The sequence below is a fragment of the Stylophora pistillata genome, chromosome 13 (genome assembly GCF_964205215.1).
Source record: "Stylophora pistillata chromosome 13, jaStyPist1.2, whole genome shotgun sequence".
Taxonomy (NCBI): Eukaryota; Metazoa; Cnidaria; class Anthozoa; order Scleractinia; family Pocilloporidae; genus Stylophora; species Stylophora pistillata.
In genome coordinates this window covers 25,200,937-25,217,843 of record NC_142531.1, presented here as the reverse complement: position 1 = coordinate 25,217,843, position 16,907 = coordinate 25,200,937, and the positions used below count along the sequence as shown (strand labels likewise).

Here is a 16,907-nt window from a genome sequence, read left to right as displayed (position 1 = left end):
ACTTGAATATGCTCTAGCCCTAGCAATAATTTTCCATGGAATCGAATAGTCTTCCCTCTTCTCCTTGAGTTTACACAGGTACTTGCTCAGCTGTGTCATTTCGCCGTCTCTCGTGGTTGAACGACATTCGGTGGTTGCGCCATCTAGTCTTAAACTCTGTCGCTGTGAGGCCAACGTACGTTTCAGTTTCTTCCCTTGTAGCGACTGTGGCTTGGTAGACAACCTCGCTCTGCAAACATTCCCCTCCTCAATCAGGAACAAAAAAATGTCCGAAGAAAGCCGCCCCCAAAGATTGTGCAACTGCAGAAACGAAAACGAATGCCCTTTAGTGTGTATATTTAACAATTATTCCACGAACGCGCGTTGGATATGAGAAACCAATAACAACAGCATTTGTCCTCTTCATTGCTTCCTATTATTTTAACTATAATTTCTATTTATAAATTGACTTTATAGCACGGTATGTTTTCCATCTATAATAAAAACCGTCTCACGATCGCAGCGCAAGCTGCGTGAAACTCAGAGTAACAATGAAATGATCTTCCCGTCATTAACTTATAACCGCTAAGTCTGCAGTTATAAATACTACCTTTTTTTTGTCAGATCAAATTTTATTTACAATTTAGTTGTAAAAGCGAAAAACCGCTGTGCTGTAAGGCTAGCGGGAGTGATTACAAATCATAGGTAGACAAGATTTATCAAAGTTTGCCACGGGGCTGGGTTCCCTGTGGAGTACTTCAATAAGAAAACCCCATCAGGACGAGGGGATTAAATTTTGAGTGTAAGGGTGTGGTTTTGGTATGTACACAGTACGCTCCAGTAAGTCCACAAAGTAGTGAGAATCGCTCGCAGAGCAAAATTGAAAGCGGCGTGGATGCGATAGCCTGCGTCGCAGACAGTCTAAACCGGCGGTATACACCAGGGATTGTGTGACACGTCCGGCTGCAACGCAGGCTAGGATGCGAGAGCGAATTCGGGCTTTGATTTCAGCGATGATTGTTTGAGCTGGGGGCCGTCTAGATTCAAGTGTCTAGGTTCCGGGCGGCCCACAGCTCATTAAGCTATGAAATTTACGATATGCAAACGTATAGTTATGAAATATTGGCTCAAAATGATCCGACATTTGCATATGTGCGATACGTTCAAACACCATGCCAAAAACCGGCAGTACTGTGACCGGTCTATAATTCGCTTTGTTCAAAACAGTCTTTCTTGTGAAAGGGTGTGATTTGACAGTGCTTCCATGTATCTGGGAGCTCAAATCTTGTGATGACAGTATTTATTAGATTACCAAGAGGTCTTTCAATTACGAAGTCACTTGATCCCCCCAAAAAACGCTTCTTTGGGGAAAAAATGGTATAAAATAAGGCTCGAAAAGAAAGGTCACCTTATTTAGAATTAGCAACAAACTAGGGAATATCGATAACGTTGCGAAACGAAAAACTCTCCTTTTTCAGTGAATTTTTAGGTAAGACACAAGATAAGTGCGAATTTTCCCTCTTTGGCCCATCAGGACTTACGTACAATCTTCATGACCCCAAGGACACTATTGAAGAAGTTCACGGCAGAATAAGAAAAAAAACACGCTATTTCGTCCCGGCCCTTATTTCACATCCAGAAGAGTTGAAGTAGGGCTTTGTTTATTGTGGATCGCTGAGTCGGTGTTCGTCGTCGTTTTATTATTAGTTTCATTTAGCCATTTTTTAATCGAGAAGTTTCCTCACAGAGAGAGAAGTCATTGTATCTACCCGCTTTCGTGTCCTTGTCAGTAAAACGTGTCAGGTTCATAGATAAGAATAAGTTTGACCCGGGAAAAGAAAAAAAATTAAAAATAGGTAATTAAAATATTTCTTGTGGCTGGTGTTTCGTCGTATGTAACATCGATTAAGTTTTTGTTTCAAAAATCAGTCAGAAAAGGTCCAATATCAGAAGGAACTGTCAATCAGAACGGATCGCACGAACTCGGAACTATAGATGAAAAAAACCCAGCTAGCAATCTCCAGTCTATATGTGTAAACTCTTTTAATCGGCACTAAAAAAATAAGAATTAACAGAGACAACTGTGGACGTAAAGTGCATGTGAGTGCCTTAATGAATATCTTCACCATCTAGAAAAGAAAGCAACTTGTTCAGATCCGGGCAAATTTTTATTACATCATCATACTGATGTAGGACCTGTAGAGAAAGAAATTATGCCACTGAAGTTAATAATTCTTAGTTAAAGAAAATAACGCAGTGATAGATTACCCTCCATCCCTTGTAATACTTACGAGTTTAATCTTCTGTACCAGGCCATCCAATCGAAACATTTCAGTCTCGGCTCTCTGGATATTACTCTCAAGGACTCGAATCTGAAGGAAAAACACTGGGAATGAGAAATGTAGAAGGGAAAAGATGAGAGGAGGGGTATGTGGAGTGTGGGATAAAAAAGAGAATCGTAGGGGGTGGGGTGGGGAAGATATTCACCTTCGAATCTGTTCTACATTTGTATTCAGTCATATGATCCTGCGTTTCCAGTCGATATATCACGGATTTCTCTTTCAGCTTTCGAACCTGTGGAAAAACAGTGTAGTTCTTAGATAGGCACATCTCTGTCCTGGGTATCTATTTTGATAGGAATATTCATGGCTTTCAACACATAACTTTGGATCAAAGAAAGTTACCCAGTTTGGCACACAAACCGACAGACCTTCAGACATACCACAATACAAACACAAAAAAGTAAACCAGCGTCATTTTGGCGGGAAAGGACGCGGACGCCCACTTTGACTGTTAACGAAGTTTTGTAAAGAAAGGTTTTAAAAGAAATGAGTTTTTGAAAAAGGTAAGTTTTAACAGCATAAGGGAACAAAAAAAGTTGATCCCTGTTCTTAGAAACCTTATAAGTATCATATCAATTTATTTTATTTCATTTTTTTTTTTTTTGCTGCAAGGAGAAAAAGGACGGATGAGTTTAATCTTAGGCACAGTTCAGACATCCTGCTCCGACCATATCGAATTCAATATTTTAGAAATTAAGTTCGACAAAAGGACGGCAGAGACAAAATGAAACTTTTTACTTAAGTTCGGCAAGCAATTAAGTTCGACAAGCTTTTCCGTGCTACACGACTCTGGCACGACAGCGATTCAAACGTAGTTCCTCCGGCGAGACGAACGAAACTCATAAATTATGCTGTATTTTAGCGGGATTGCGTTCTTGCGGGAAGTTACGAGAGTGAATTGTCACTTTGCTTCAGTAAAGCCTGAATTTCATACGATGCTTGCACGATGTCTGAATCCGGGTAGTGTTTCTACTGTGCTTAAGTCAAGCCTAACTGCAAGAGTCCTTTTTACAATTGTGGGCTTGGTGGCCAAGCCTTTGAACAGGAGTGAGGCTCAGGGTGACCTTGTTATGATGGAGATGTTGCTGCTTTTCAAATGCAAATTTCTTTGTTATCATGCTAACTAGATACAGGTCTCTAACACAACAGGGTCACCCTTAGCCTCACTCCTGTTCAAAGGCTTGGCCACCAAGCCCACAACTGTAAAAAGGACTATTAAGTTCGGCACGGCAGAAGTACGACGTCTGAACTGGGCCTAAGTAATTCAAGAACAGGCGGTAAAATTGCGTCGATTAGAGTCATAGTGAAATGACCTAACATATCGGATCTATTACCAACACATATTTATAACATATCCAAAGTAAAGCGCGCTCTAATGAATGAATGAATGAATGAATGAATGAAACTTTATTTAATCTCAGGTTGATGGGGTCGGTTAGACCCCTAGCAAGGAAAGTATGCTAATAAGCCGAGAAAACAAACCTTAAAAACTTATTTACAAAGTAAATCCTAAAATAACACGACAAAGCTATTTTTGCAATAAAAAGCCTTATTACTAAATAGATAATGTTCAATTACTGACTAGATAATTACTAGAAAGATTGATTGACTCTGATTGGTCAATTCAGTGTCCCACCATTTGCCCATGGGTGTACGCTGCTTACGTGGAGAAATGCAAATGCTAGTTTTTGCACCCTAATTTTTCTGGTCAGGTAAGATTTCAGTTTTGAGCAAAAGGGAACTCATTTGCTACAATGCATCAGTTAAAAAACAACAACAAATATTAAACATCACAGCGTACACTATTGAATTATGGATGCACACAGGAGTTTGCTAGGCACGAAAGAAGCGGGTGAGAAGACTCAAGAAGCAAGAGTCGCTCTCGGCTACCGCCTCGCGCACTCTTACACTTCTTTCGTGCTTTACAAGCTCCCGCGTGCATCCATAATTCAATAGCGTACGCTGTGGTGTTTTACCATTCGCTAATTAATGCAGTACCTGATCCTCTAAGTTGAATTTTTCCGCTAATAGCTTCCCAAGGACGTCTTGGGTTTTGTTCAGGTCGTGTTCTTTCGATGAAATTTGTGACAGTTGGTTCAATGTATCAAGGCTTTCTTTCAGTTGTTGCGACAAGCTGTCTTTCTCTTTTTGGAGCGTTTTCACTTGCTCGGAGAAACGTAGTACATCATTGGTCAGCCCCTGAAAAATGCATCACGACACAAGTGAAATTACAAAACAACAGTAATCATGATTTTCCATATCAACTTGGTTAAACTTTGGAACAAATGACACTTCAACTTTGCTTACACCCGAAGATAAGGGTTGAAGAAAGTTACATATTGGACTTCTTGTGTTGCAAAAAATTTTCATTTGGTAGGCTCCGGACTTCCTTATTTCCTATCGCCTTTAAAAAAATACCAAGTTATTCGACAAGCTAAAGCGCTTCAGTACCAGAGTTTCTTCGCCCACAAAAAATTTTGAACAACGCTATCCGGCAGAGATCTGCAAGAGGTCCGGCATTGCCAGATCCCTTGCATACCTCAGGCATGCTCTTTGCTTAAGAGGTCTTAAAGTTACTCGCACGCAAAGAAACGCTCGTGCCGCGGCGCTTATTATGAGGGCCTATCCACAGGCTACTATTATATTATTATGAGGGCCTATTACGAGGGCCTATTCACAGGCTACTAACTGGGGTGGGAGGAAACAGAAAAAAGCGATCAGTGCTAGGCAGTTTGCACATGATACGAGAGGTGTCCTGTTTTTCAATCTGATTCTTGTTTTATTTCAAATTTCTACGATTAAAGTGCACCTACACCCAAAAAATTTTTTTCGCTTAACGAAGTAAGCTTATTTTTTTGAGTATTTCTGCGCAAAAATTTTTTTATTTGCTCAAATCTTCAATTTTCTATGCCCAGTCAAAATACGGAAAATCGGCCGCCATCTGGCCCCACGACCGAGTTTAAAGAGGAATGGCTCTAGTGGGTAATGTGACGTCAAATCGAGAACACGAAAGTCTGCATTTCACATATTTTCACTTGTTTGGGAAGGTTGTAGTCGATAATTGTCCGAAAATATGTCGACTAAGTGTGTTGTAGAAGAATGTAGCAACGTGCGAAATTTGCAAGAGGGTATCGCGCTTCATACATTCTTCATACAACACACCTAGTCGGCATATTTCGGACAATATCGACGACAATCTTCCCAAACAAGTGAAAATGTGTGAGATGCAGACTTTCGTGTTCTCGATTTGACGTCACATTACCCGCTAGAGCCATTCTTCTTTAAACTCGGTCGTGGGGCAAGATGGCGGCCGATTTTCCGTATTTTGACTGGGCATAGAAAATTAAAGATTTGAGCAAATTAAAAAATTTTTGCACAGAAATACTCCAAAAAATAACCTTATTTCGTTAAGCGAAAAAAAAATTTGGGGTTTAGGTGCACTTTAAACTTCGACCGAAAGAGAAAACGGGAAACCAAGGGAAAGATGCTAATAACAGGAGGCAAAGTTTACCGTTACTGTAGCCTGTTGATCTATGGTCTTTTCATACTGCTCACTGAGCGATTCAATCTTTTGAAACGAATGGTGTAAATCACTCCTGCTGTCCTCGAGTTGTTGTTGCAGTGTAGTTATCTGGTTGTTCTTTCTTGAGATTTCTCGACCCAGATTTGTTTCGGATTTTCTTGACTCCTCAAGCTGCAACATGACTTCGTCAAGAGAAGACCTGTGTCGCTCCTCCAACACAATTCTGGGTAAAGTAGAGGGGTAAAAGCTTTTAATTAGTTTAATCCGTGAACTACAAAATTCTATAACTTTAAATTTATTTCTCAGTTACTTAAGAAAAAATAAAAAGTGTTCAGAAACGATTTACGCATGACGTACCTCTCTTTTAACAATCTATCAACAGTGTTCTGTGCCTGAACCGTGAAGATGTGATTTCTACATATCTTTGTCAATTCTGTTAAGGCTTGTTTAAGTTCCACTGCTTGCGTAGTGAGTGAGGGTAGTTTCTCCTCGTCTTCAGAAGTTTGAGAAGAGTCTTGATCTTCCTCGATTACTTCAGGAATGGGGCTTAACTTGTGGCAACGTTTTTCTGGCTGAAAAGTAAATCAAAGAACCCTAATATTAGTATAATCGCCACAAACTTGCCTTCAAAAATAAAAAAAATCTTCGATATTCATGAGTATACATAATGAATAGGAACACAATCAGGCAAAGTATTACGGCCTCCAGAGAGAAGAGTGCATAAAATTTCAAACTATTTTAAGCACAGAATTTTTTACCGTTTTAAATTCCAGTTTTCTATCCCTCATTGCCGTTGCTTCTAAAATAGACTGAACAAGAGACTTATTCAAGGGCACTGCATACTTCTTGCTTGGGTCATTTTCTGGGGTACATGACTTAAGCTCTTTAGGCCGTTTTGCCTTCTCGTCATCGTGGACCTAAAAAGAGGAAATAAAGAGCTAAACAATCTATCCAAAAAAATTCGATCAATTAGAGAATAGTGGCGACTGATACCTAAGTTGACAAGATTAATTCGAATTCACCTGTTCCGCGAAAGCTTCTTTGTTGAATTCCACGAGCAGATCATTAACAAGATCCCAGATTTCGCGCAGCTCTTTCGTGGTGTCTGCTATCACTGCTTCTTGCTTTAGGACAATCCAGTGAGCCTGGGACTGTGTGGCGTCCAGTTCCTCCTGCTTATCTTGCAACAGATACCTAGAACGTAGAGAAGCAGATTGGGTAGTTGTGGTGTAGCTGTGTAAGATACTCTTTGCCTATGAAGGCCTGTTCAAGAACCAACGAGGCAACATGACTTAGTTTACAAAAAAAGTACACGGGAAATATAGGGCAAGCACGTATTCTATTCTTACAATACAGTCACGTGATTGGAGTCGTTACCTAGAGTGTTTCACCTCCTGGACAAGTTCATCATACTTCTGGGACTTTCGCCTCAACGACGCATCCATTTCCGTTCTTTCTTGTTTGGTCAGCTTCAACTACAAACCAAAGAAGGACAGTACTTTTCTACAGAGTACCAGCTCAGATGTTAGAATAGGTGGAAAAATGCTCTCATTTCGGATGTAGGTAATGGTTTTCTATTGTTTATGTTCAGTGATTTGCTCTAACTAGTTACCTCGTTTTCCATTTCACACACTGTAACTTCTAGATTTCTTCGTTCCTCTTCCGTAAATTCATTCATCTCTTGTTGCTGCATTTGTATGTACTGACAATGACAAAAACGATAAGAAAAAATGTCGAGGAAACAGAAACAAAAGTACTTAATATAACTTTATCAGCCAAAAACAAGTTACAATGACAGTCTAAAAATCCAGCATCTATTGCATTTCTGTAAGTACGTATTCAAGCGTTAGAATGCATAGGAACTATTCTCACCGAAAACAACTTTTAAAGAATTGAAATGTGAACTAGGAAACTGTCAGGTTAACACACTGTTTTGGAAGAAACAAGCATTCACAGGCAACAGTCTTAAAAGAAATACTTGACTTGAAAGTAAGTTCCCTTGATTTACAAAGTACCTCTATTTGCTCGAGGGAATTTGCAAGTTTCACTTTAAGATCTTCCATCTCCCTGTGTTGTCTCATTATAACATCTTCCTGCCTTGAGATTTCCATTTTGGCGATGTCAAGTTCTGCTGTCAAATGATCAAGTTGTCCACTTTGCTTCTCATACTGGTATCTTAGTTCTTTTTCACTTTCTCTAAATTATTAAAAAAAAACAACAATTTTGTGCTTTTTCCATTTTTTTTCCCTACAAAACAATTGTTAGTTAAATATCTAAGTGTTCAAAATTTCATAAGGTAAAATGTGTGATAAACTATTTCATGTGATACTTGGAGCTGGACCAATTTTGTTGTCATCTTTTCCCTTCTATTCTACTGTTCCCTTGAACACTTTTTCATGAGCTGACTTTCTGTTGTCCAGTTAATGGGACTATGCTCTAAAGGTAGCACTTTGACAAAACTAATTTCAAAACAAAGATTATTTTTTATCAATTACCTTGATTTTTTCAGCTCCTCTTCTCTCTCCATAAAAAGTTTCTTTCCCCCCTCTAAAGCAAGCAAGTTTGACTCTAAAGATAAACTAAGCTCATCTATCTGATGATAGGGAGAGAAAAAGGCATAACTCACAATCAGTTGAGATCAATCTACCTCTCAAATAGCAGAAAATAATTTAGCAACACTGTACTGGACACCTTGTAAACTTATAGTTCACCTGATATTGCAGTATTGTTTCATTTTCCTTACTGGAGGCCACGTAGCACTCTGCATCTGAAGAAGCATTCTGGAAAAAAATTTTAATGTATAATTAGACAGAGGAGCTCAGTTAAGCAGACTTATCGTGAAAATAACTTTTTCATCAAAAAACATCTTTGTAAGTAGTAATAACCTTGAGCACAGCCATGTCATAATGGGAAACAGAGAGCAAGAATACTAGACCAGGAAAGAATTACCGGTAATATGCAATTACCAAATAGAACATTGCTGGTTGTTGAATATACTATGAAAGTAAAAGCCAACATGATATCCTCACACTAATTAAACCAACATTTGTTTTGGAGCATTTTTCAACTGAATGTCCAAAGTAATCTAGTACTGCATTGGGTTTGGTCTTTCTATACTCTGCTGAAAAAATTTTTCTTTATCTGCTGTGTCATGCCTGACAAGTTGTGCAAGGGTGAAAGTAACAAAGTTACTGAAAGAACTCTGTTTATCATCAAGGAAATGGAAGAGAGATTAAGTGCTAAATAGAAAGAGTTTCTCAATAGTAAGTTAGCAAAGGGAAACTTTCAGTCAGCACTTTAACATACAATGATCTTCATGTCAAGTCGACTTCCAAAGTTCTTCTTCTTTATAATTTGCAAGGAGAAAGAATTGCACAACCAGTTTCCCCTGACACTGCTTGAGCAAAAACAAACACTGGTGATAAAAATTCTCTGAAATTCGTTACCTCTAGCCTATCTACAAGTGCTTTCAATGTTATGCAGTGATCTCTATTTCTTTGGATTTCATTTTCCTTCTGCTCTAAATCCTCCCCAAGTCTCTTCAATTCAGCAGCATTTTGGTCCCTTTCTTGTGTTACACTCTCTAAACTCTTTTGAAGCTGTGTGCAGTTTTCATTCAGCTTTTCATTGTCTTTGACTTGTTTGTTTAGTTTCTTGACATGATCTTCTAGTTGGACAGTCTTTTTCCGACTTGCAAAAAGTATTTCACTAAGTCCCTTAGTTTCCTGTTTACTTTTATGTAAATCCTTTTTTAATCTGGGAACTTCTAGCAACATTTCTTGTAACTGATCACATTGCTCTTTCAATTGATAAAGTTCCTCTGCTTTCCTTGTTCTTTCCAATTCATTGGTGTTTGTTGCATCAGAATTAGAAGTACCATTGGGTGTTATCTTTGTTCTTGACTGTTCCTGAAATATACCAATATCAATTAAAAATTTAATCAAACAGTGCTCTAAAAGGTCAATCACCAGCTGCCTGAAGGCTCATGCATCAGAAAGCTGGATTACCAAGCTCTTAATAGTTTTGGATTCTTAACCTAAAAGTACTACACGTTGCACACAGACATAAGATAGTCAGGTGTGATACATGGGCTCTTAGCCAAAGCTCAGCCCTCAGTTGGGAAACTTTAACAAGAGATAGAGATGGACTGAAATTATTTGTATGAGAGACAACAATATCCTTACCCAGACAGTCAGTACTAGTTGAAAATTATTTTAAAACATGTCAGGATATTGTTAACTAAACATAGAAGAAAATCTAATCTTATCACTCTGTTTTACTCTTAATAATATACATGAAAAAATTTCTCAGTTCTGATTGGTTAAGATGAATGCAGTTTACAGTTAATTCAGTGCAGAAGAGAGTTAATTCAGTACAGAAGAGAGTTAATTCAGTACAGAAGAGAGTTAATTCAGGGCAGAAGAGGGTTAATTCAGTGCAAAGAAAGAAACAAACCAGACATTCTGATTGGTCAGAGTGTAGGTCAATGTCAAGGTTGATGTCAAGGTCAATGTCACTTGCAGGGTTTGAATAAATTATTTTTGCACGTGTTGCACGCGCTTCTCTTCTGAGTAGTTATGAGAAACTAGCTCGTATTTTTTCATGTATATTTTCATGTATTTTTTCATATATTATTAATAGATAATCACATGATTTTCTCGTGCAATTGGAATAAGTAAGCACTTCTAAATTTTTCCAAAGAACACAAATTGCACTCGCCCTACGGGCTCATGCAATTTTGTTAGCCTTTGAACAAATTTACTCGTGCTTATTTATTCCAAATTGCACTCGAAATCATGTGATTACCTATACAAACATGTATTTTGAATATCAAGCACACAATTTTTAAACAGTACTCCTGCTTCACTTAAGAAGACCCACTTAGCAAAAAAAAAATTATCTTGTCTTGAAACAGGTCTTTATTTTCAAATATTTACATTGAACAGCAGTATTCCGATGCATGGATTTATTAGCATCAACTCATTTGCTGCTCAACCCAGATATTTCATCCTTTGTCATCATTGTGATTTGATAACTATATAAATTTCATTTACTACAAATATATTTTTTGATAGCTGATCTCTGAACTAATCCATTGAAAAATGCACTTTCTGAAACCTGGCATTCAAATAGGCAAAATTCCCAACTTATAATTTAAAAAAATAATAATAGCATTTAAACTGGTGGCAAAACTATTTTACCCTGGATGAAAAAAGTCAGATTTGAAAAAGATGTCTCCAAGAGGGTTACCTTCATGAATTGAGACAATTGTTTCTCAAGTCTCAATCTTTCCTTATTCATCTGCAGAATAATTAGCTCATTTGAATCCATCTTCCATGGCATGGATTCCTCTTTAGATTCTTTCTGTTAAAAGAAAAGATTAATCAGTTTGTTTATGGTCATGCATTATGGAAAATCTTCAGATTGATTCACATTCATCCACAATATTTATTAATTATTCAAATTCTGTGGGGACCTTTATACAGGTGTTCAAAGATTATTCTGAATAATTCATTTATCTATCATTGAAAAAACTAAAATTTTCTATTTAGACTGTAAATAAAATAAAAATTCCCATTTTAACCTCTGTAGGCCAAATCAGAGCCTTGCAAAAATATACTAAAAATCTTTCACATTGAAGCACATGTAACATCATATTAAGACATTAAGACAACAATCTTTGAAGAGAAAAAAAAAAGATAAGGCAGATTAGTGGAAGGGATATTTTTTTAGATGTCTTCTATTTCTAGTGGCTGACTAGAATACCTAATTTAATACCCTGCACCTATTTTTTAGAAATATAATATCATGTGCTATGTTACTAAAAGACTGAAGTGACCTTGTCCAAAAGCTGCAATTTCAAAATGCTGCGCAAGTAGGTCTTTTACATTGTATAAGTGGTGCTATGACCACGTGCAGCCAATTTAAACCTTGTTTACTTCTTTCATGATTTCTCCGATGACTTTCTCCGCCAAAGATTCTTTTCCTTTACCACTGGAAAATGACACATCACAAACACTTATCTCCTCTTCTACAAGACTTTGCTCTTGAACTGGAGAAGCTGTTAATGTTATTGACTTCACCAATGCAGGTATCAACTGATACAAGTTATGTACAGGGGCACTGAGCCTCTTTGATTTCCGTTTATGTTTAAAGGGAAACTTTTTCGACAGATCTGAACATTGCTGTCTGGTTGGGGTACCATGGTTTACTCGACTGTCCACAACACTCTTTAGTGGTTGTCTGGCAGGAGTAACCAAAGCCGCTACCTGTCAATCAATGATCATCCAGGTTAAATGTTGTGCTTTTCTTATAAAAAAATTGCAATTCTAATCTACAAGTGTAAAATGTCAAGCATAGAAACATGGTACAAAAATTCTTATTCTCTTGTTGAGACTCGAACCCCAGCCTGTTTAGTGCAGTTGAATGCTCTGTCAGTTACAAGCAACCATTAGCTAACACAGACAGCTACCCTTGTTAGACAAAACATTTTATAAGAAGGAATAAAAACAGAAAACATAGACCTGATAGAGAAATGGAACGTAGGAGATCGCAAAAAAAAAAGAGGCCGAAAGACAGCTTTTAAGTGTTTACATCACTACGAATGAACGAGCTGCAGATTTGTTATTTCCTTACAAGGACTTTTGCTTTACAAACCATATGAAACAGATAGTAGATTAATCTTCTGTGTATCAAGAAGTACCACTGTATACAAGGTCTTTTATACAGCTTCATGATCGACGTATCCAAATTCCGTTTACAGCTATAGTGGTACAGACTATTACATGCTCAAGCACGATTCAACCGAGCCTAAAAACAACTTCAATAAGAAACATAAGGGTATGAGTTTACCCTAGCAGGCAGATTTTCCTGATCTTCAAGTGGACTCAGCATGTTTTCCGTTGGCTAGAGTTTATCTTGTGATCAATTGTCTTTACTAGACGTGATGCGCGTTGTCAAAACAGTTCGGTTTGAAATTCACGCGTCTTCCAACAAAGCCTGACGGGGGTGAAAAACGTCTGCGCGTGCGCCATAGACCCGCGGTACGAAACGCGGGCTCAGACGCGTTCTAATATAAACTCAAGAAATTTTGCGGGAAAACGAACAGCCGTTACAAAGTTTGAAAAATAAGGAAGCCGTTAAAAGATAAGGTTTTAATTCTCACTTTTGAAAAGAAGAAAAGAATTTTAAAAAATTGAGAGGGTGTACAAATTGTACAAAAATTGTTCTCGCGCCGAAAAACGGTCTTTTGTGCAAAGTTTCAATACGGTTGCGAACCGGCTCAATTTGCGGTAACGTTTACAGTGTCGTGTTGGCTTTTTCTGATCACTTTTTCGTCCGTTCATGCAAAATGTTGGTTCGTCGGTAAAACAAGGAGTAGTAAAGAAGCTTTTTACGGCAATTCTAAGCCCCTGCCACTTGGTTTGGCAAGAGCTGTGAACTTGGCTGAAGAAACTCCAGTTTGTTTACATCATCGTAAAACGATCGAAAAGCAAGATAATCGCTGCTCATCGCCGTTTTCCGCCCGACATTCCAATTAATTAAACTGAATTCCTGTAAGCCTTATGGAAATTTTGGACATAAAGGGAAGAAAGAAAGCGAGATATCAATCAGGGAGCTCGTGGTGTGACGCCGGTGAAATAAAATTTTAACAAAGTACCGGAGGAGACTGAGGTATGGCGATAACAGATGGATTTCGTTGTGAACTATGTTGACTCAAAATCATGCATGTGGTTTTGTTTTGAGTAAAATCTAGGAGAGTGGCTGTTTAGGATTGGAAAAATTACAAAAAAAAGAAGCCGTTTATTTTTTAACGAAAGTTAAATATCTATCATTACAAAACGAATTACTGTTAATTTTACATAGGTAAACTTCCACTATTTTAATTAAGGTAATATTGGAGAGAGGGAATTTTTCTCTCATTAATATCTTGCAATAGTTCCATTATTTACTGTGTTATCAAAGTAGCTTAGTTAAGTTTTCATAACATTAAATTATTTTGGAATTTAACTTTTGTGTCTGTTATTATCACCATTCAAATTCAAGACAGATACCAGTAAACCAATTGTCAATCAAAACCAACTCAGACCAACCCATCCTTAACTCCCACCCCCCATCTTATCAATCAAAATATTCAATTCAAATTTTTTTTTAACTCAAAAAAACTTTTTTGGCTCCCTATCCCTAACCTCTTCTATTCCTTTTACCACCAAGTTTTAATACTAACCAACATGTTACTATTCTCCCTCGTTCCTTTTCCTCTGATTATGACTATCTCATCTTATTTCATTCTAACCTTCCTTATTATTATTATAAATTTTTGTACTGCCTTGAAGTGGCTGCCTTGCAAATTGAATATAAAAAAAATCAATAAACAAATTTGTCAAAGAAATCTTAAAAACAAACAACAAACAAACAAGCAAGAAGGGCTTTCTAATTTTCTAGAGACTAAAGATTCCTTTACAATGAAAATCTTTCATTTTCCTTTTTTTTTTTCTGGTGTATCTTTTTGTCTTTTTATGATATAGTTCTTCATTTTCATTTTATTTCCAGTGTAATTATATTAAGTTAACAAAAATTTGACCCACTATCTACAGGTGAAAGGAATACCTGGTTGATAGATAAGAAAATAAAATAAAGTATGAAAGTGTGGACCTTCAATGCTAGTACCCAATTGAACTACTGATTGTTTTTATTTTAATGCTGCCGTATGACTGAGGTAACTGCCTTGCAGTTTGTAGGTCCCTCGGTGCAAATTCTCTATTGAACAACTAACATTTTATTTTCATCATTTCACACTTTTAACACTTGCCACCCTCACACTTCCTTTCCCCTTGTTAGCCCACTGTTTTTGTGGAGATTTGGCAACCCTTTCCTTTGGGATTCCATTAACTTTTACACAATCAATCAATCAATCAAGTGTATTGTGTATATGTGAGGCATGGTTATCCAGATTACCTGAGCCAGAGGCTCATGTATGAAACGTAAGTCAGCAACCCACCCATCCCACCAAAGGGGAGGACATCCACCACAAAGTAATCTCGTGCACGGGAAATTAATGTCTCCTACCCCGAACCCTGGAGGAGATGGGGCCTACAGTTTATTCGTCGTTATCCGAGAAGACTAGAATGTCTATCCTTTTCTTGATATTATATAAAGGAAGCAAATTCTCCTGAGTTATTTTTAAGACCATGAGTATTGGTCAGGCTAGGGCTTGAAAACTCGACCTCCCACGTAACACAATCCAGTGCTTTAACCACGTAATGCCACAAAGGTTGCAAGATAAATCTATTGCATTTTTTTTAAAATAGTTTTTCTTCCTTAAAAAAGAAAAAGAAATTCAATATCTAACCACATAAACATGGTAATGTCACTTTCTTGTTCTTTCTGAGCACTATTTTACAGTCAACAGTTCTTGGCAGAACAGGAAGCAACTCATGTACACTTATTGCCCTTTTGTTGAGCAAATTGTTTTATTCATCCAATGTGGATATTTCTCCACTGAGTCAGGCATGGGTGTACCAGATAATTGTTCAAGGAATCTTACTATACAACAGGATCTATGATTCAATCACACAAACTTTCTCAAACCTTTGGTGTGCTATAACCTCTGCAAGACCCTAAAGCACTGAACAATATCACCGATCATACCACTATTGGTCCTAAGCCCCCTGTCAGCATTAATCCTGAAGCAATTCCGGCTTTTCTTTTCATTTGAGTTCAAACACCATTGTACTTATTCCAACTTTCCCAGGAATTTTTCTTTTTGATAGCACATCCACGAGAACGGTGGGTTTCATGTGACTTTTGCTGAGTGGCAGCATTCATAGGAGCTCCTCTCATATCATATAGAAATAACTAATTTCCAATACACTCTGGGACTGTGACGAATGTTAAGTTCCAGTGAGAGCGTTATGCATGGGGTAACACGATATTTTGCGGCGTTTTCGATTTGTTCATGTAACACCGAGTAGGATGGGTGTGCTTTCGCTTTGCCTTGATGACAATATAAGTTCCATTTTTCTTCGAGATTCACATTTATTACCAAAGCATGATATCATTTTCCTTCCATCAATTTGAATCTGAGGTAAATTATACTCAAAGAAATTAAGCTTGCAATGTGTTCAAGTACTGAAAGTTGTTGGCTCTTTAGCAAGCAAATAAACATTTCCCAAAAACAATACGTGCAAGATGTCGACGCGTTCAGTTTACAGAAGTTCTTTTCAAATGGCGTCCTTACATTCCATTTAGAAAGGCAAAATATATCCAGGAATACACAGTTGAAAGTGCGCCGACATTTCGCTGTACAGACGATCGAACAGCTCGTGAACGTGACCATCAACATGCTTACACGACACATGCGCAGACGATTTTCATACTTGTCACAAATCCTCTGATTGTTGAAAATCATACTAACCTGATAGTAATCTAAAAAAAAACGTAACCCTACGAACTCTTAAGAACAACTCCAATATTATAATTCTCAAGCCTGATAAAGGTAATGGAGTAGTTATTTTAGGTCATAATATTTATTTAAACTCTTGTTTAGATATACTTAATGATAAATCCAAATTCAAACTACTAGAGAAAGATGCCACTTTATTAAGAGAAGGCAGTGTTAAACGTTTCATTCGTTTACTCAAGAAAAAGCATTCTATTGATAATGATACCCATAACAATTTCCCAAATTTTTTTTACATTAATCCTGCGATTGGAGATGAATTGCAGCTACTTCTCTCGGCTCCAATAGCGCTCCTCGATTGTGGATCAACATTTACAGTAGCGTGCCGATCGGCGATGCAATGAAAAAATTTGTTAGATACAGTGTATATATGAAGTTCATATATTTTGAACCGCGGTATTAGATACGTATGATGAACGACCCTCGCAGTAGAGAGCGCTATTTATGCAATAGCGAAGATCAGACCTGAAAAAAATCAAAAATTAATAAAATAAATAAATAAATAGATAAAAATTGGAAAAAGTTTAAAAAAAAAAAAAAATGAATTTTTTAAAATTTTTTTCAGGTCTGATATTCGCTATTGCATAAATAGTGCTCTCTA

At 37.3% G+C, this 16,907-nt stretch overlaps 1 protein-coding gene across 2 annotated transcripts; it reads right to left on the bottom strand.

The window, feature by feature from the left end:
• Positions 1–2,005: 2,005 nt before the first annotated feature.
• Positions 2,006–12,845, bottom strand: LOC111326139 (uncharacterized). 2 transcript variants are annotated; one of them, XM_088742817.1, is made up of 17 exons: positions 12,697–12,845; positions 11,775–12,113; positions 11,095–11,208; positions 9,291–9,752; positions 8,556–8,624; positions 8,340–8,437; positions 7,860–8,040; positions 7,457–7,546; positions 7,222–7,319; positions 6,867–7,038; positions 6,603–6,761; positions 6,202–6,416; positions 5,833–6,067; positions 4,320–4,520; positions 2,467–2,553; positions 2,271–2,351; positions 2,006–2,175 (listed from the first exon to the last, which is right to left on the bottom strand). In XM_088742817.1, the coding sequence occupies exons 1-17, from the start codon at positions 12,736–12,738 to the stop codon at positions 2,089–2,091; spliced, it is 2,730 nt and encodes a 909-aa protein (XP_088598943.1). In that variant the 5' UTR covers positions 12,739–12,845; the 3' UTR covers positions 2,006–2,088. The 2 variants fall into 2 exon arrangements, with proteins under 2 accessions (XP_088598943.1, XP_088598944.1); XM_088742818.1 differs by having other exon boundaries at positions 11,784–12,113.
• Positions 12,846–16,907: the final 4,062 nt, after the last annotated feature.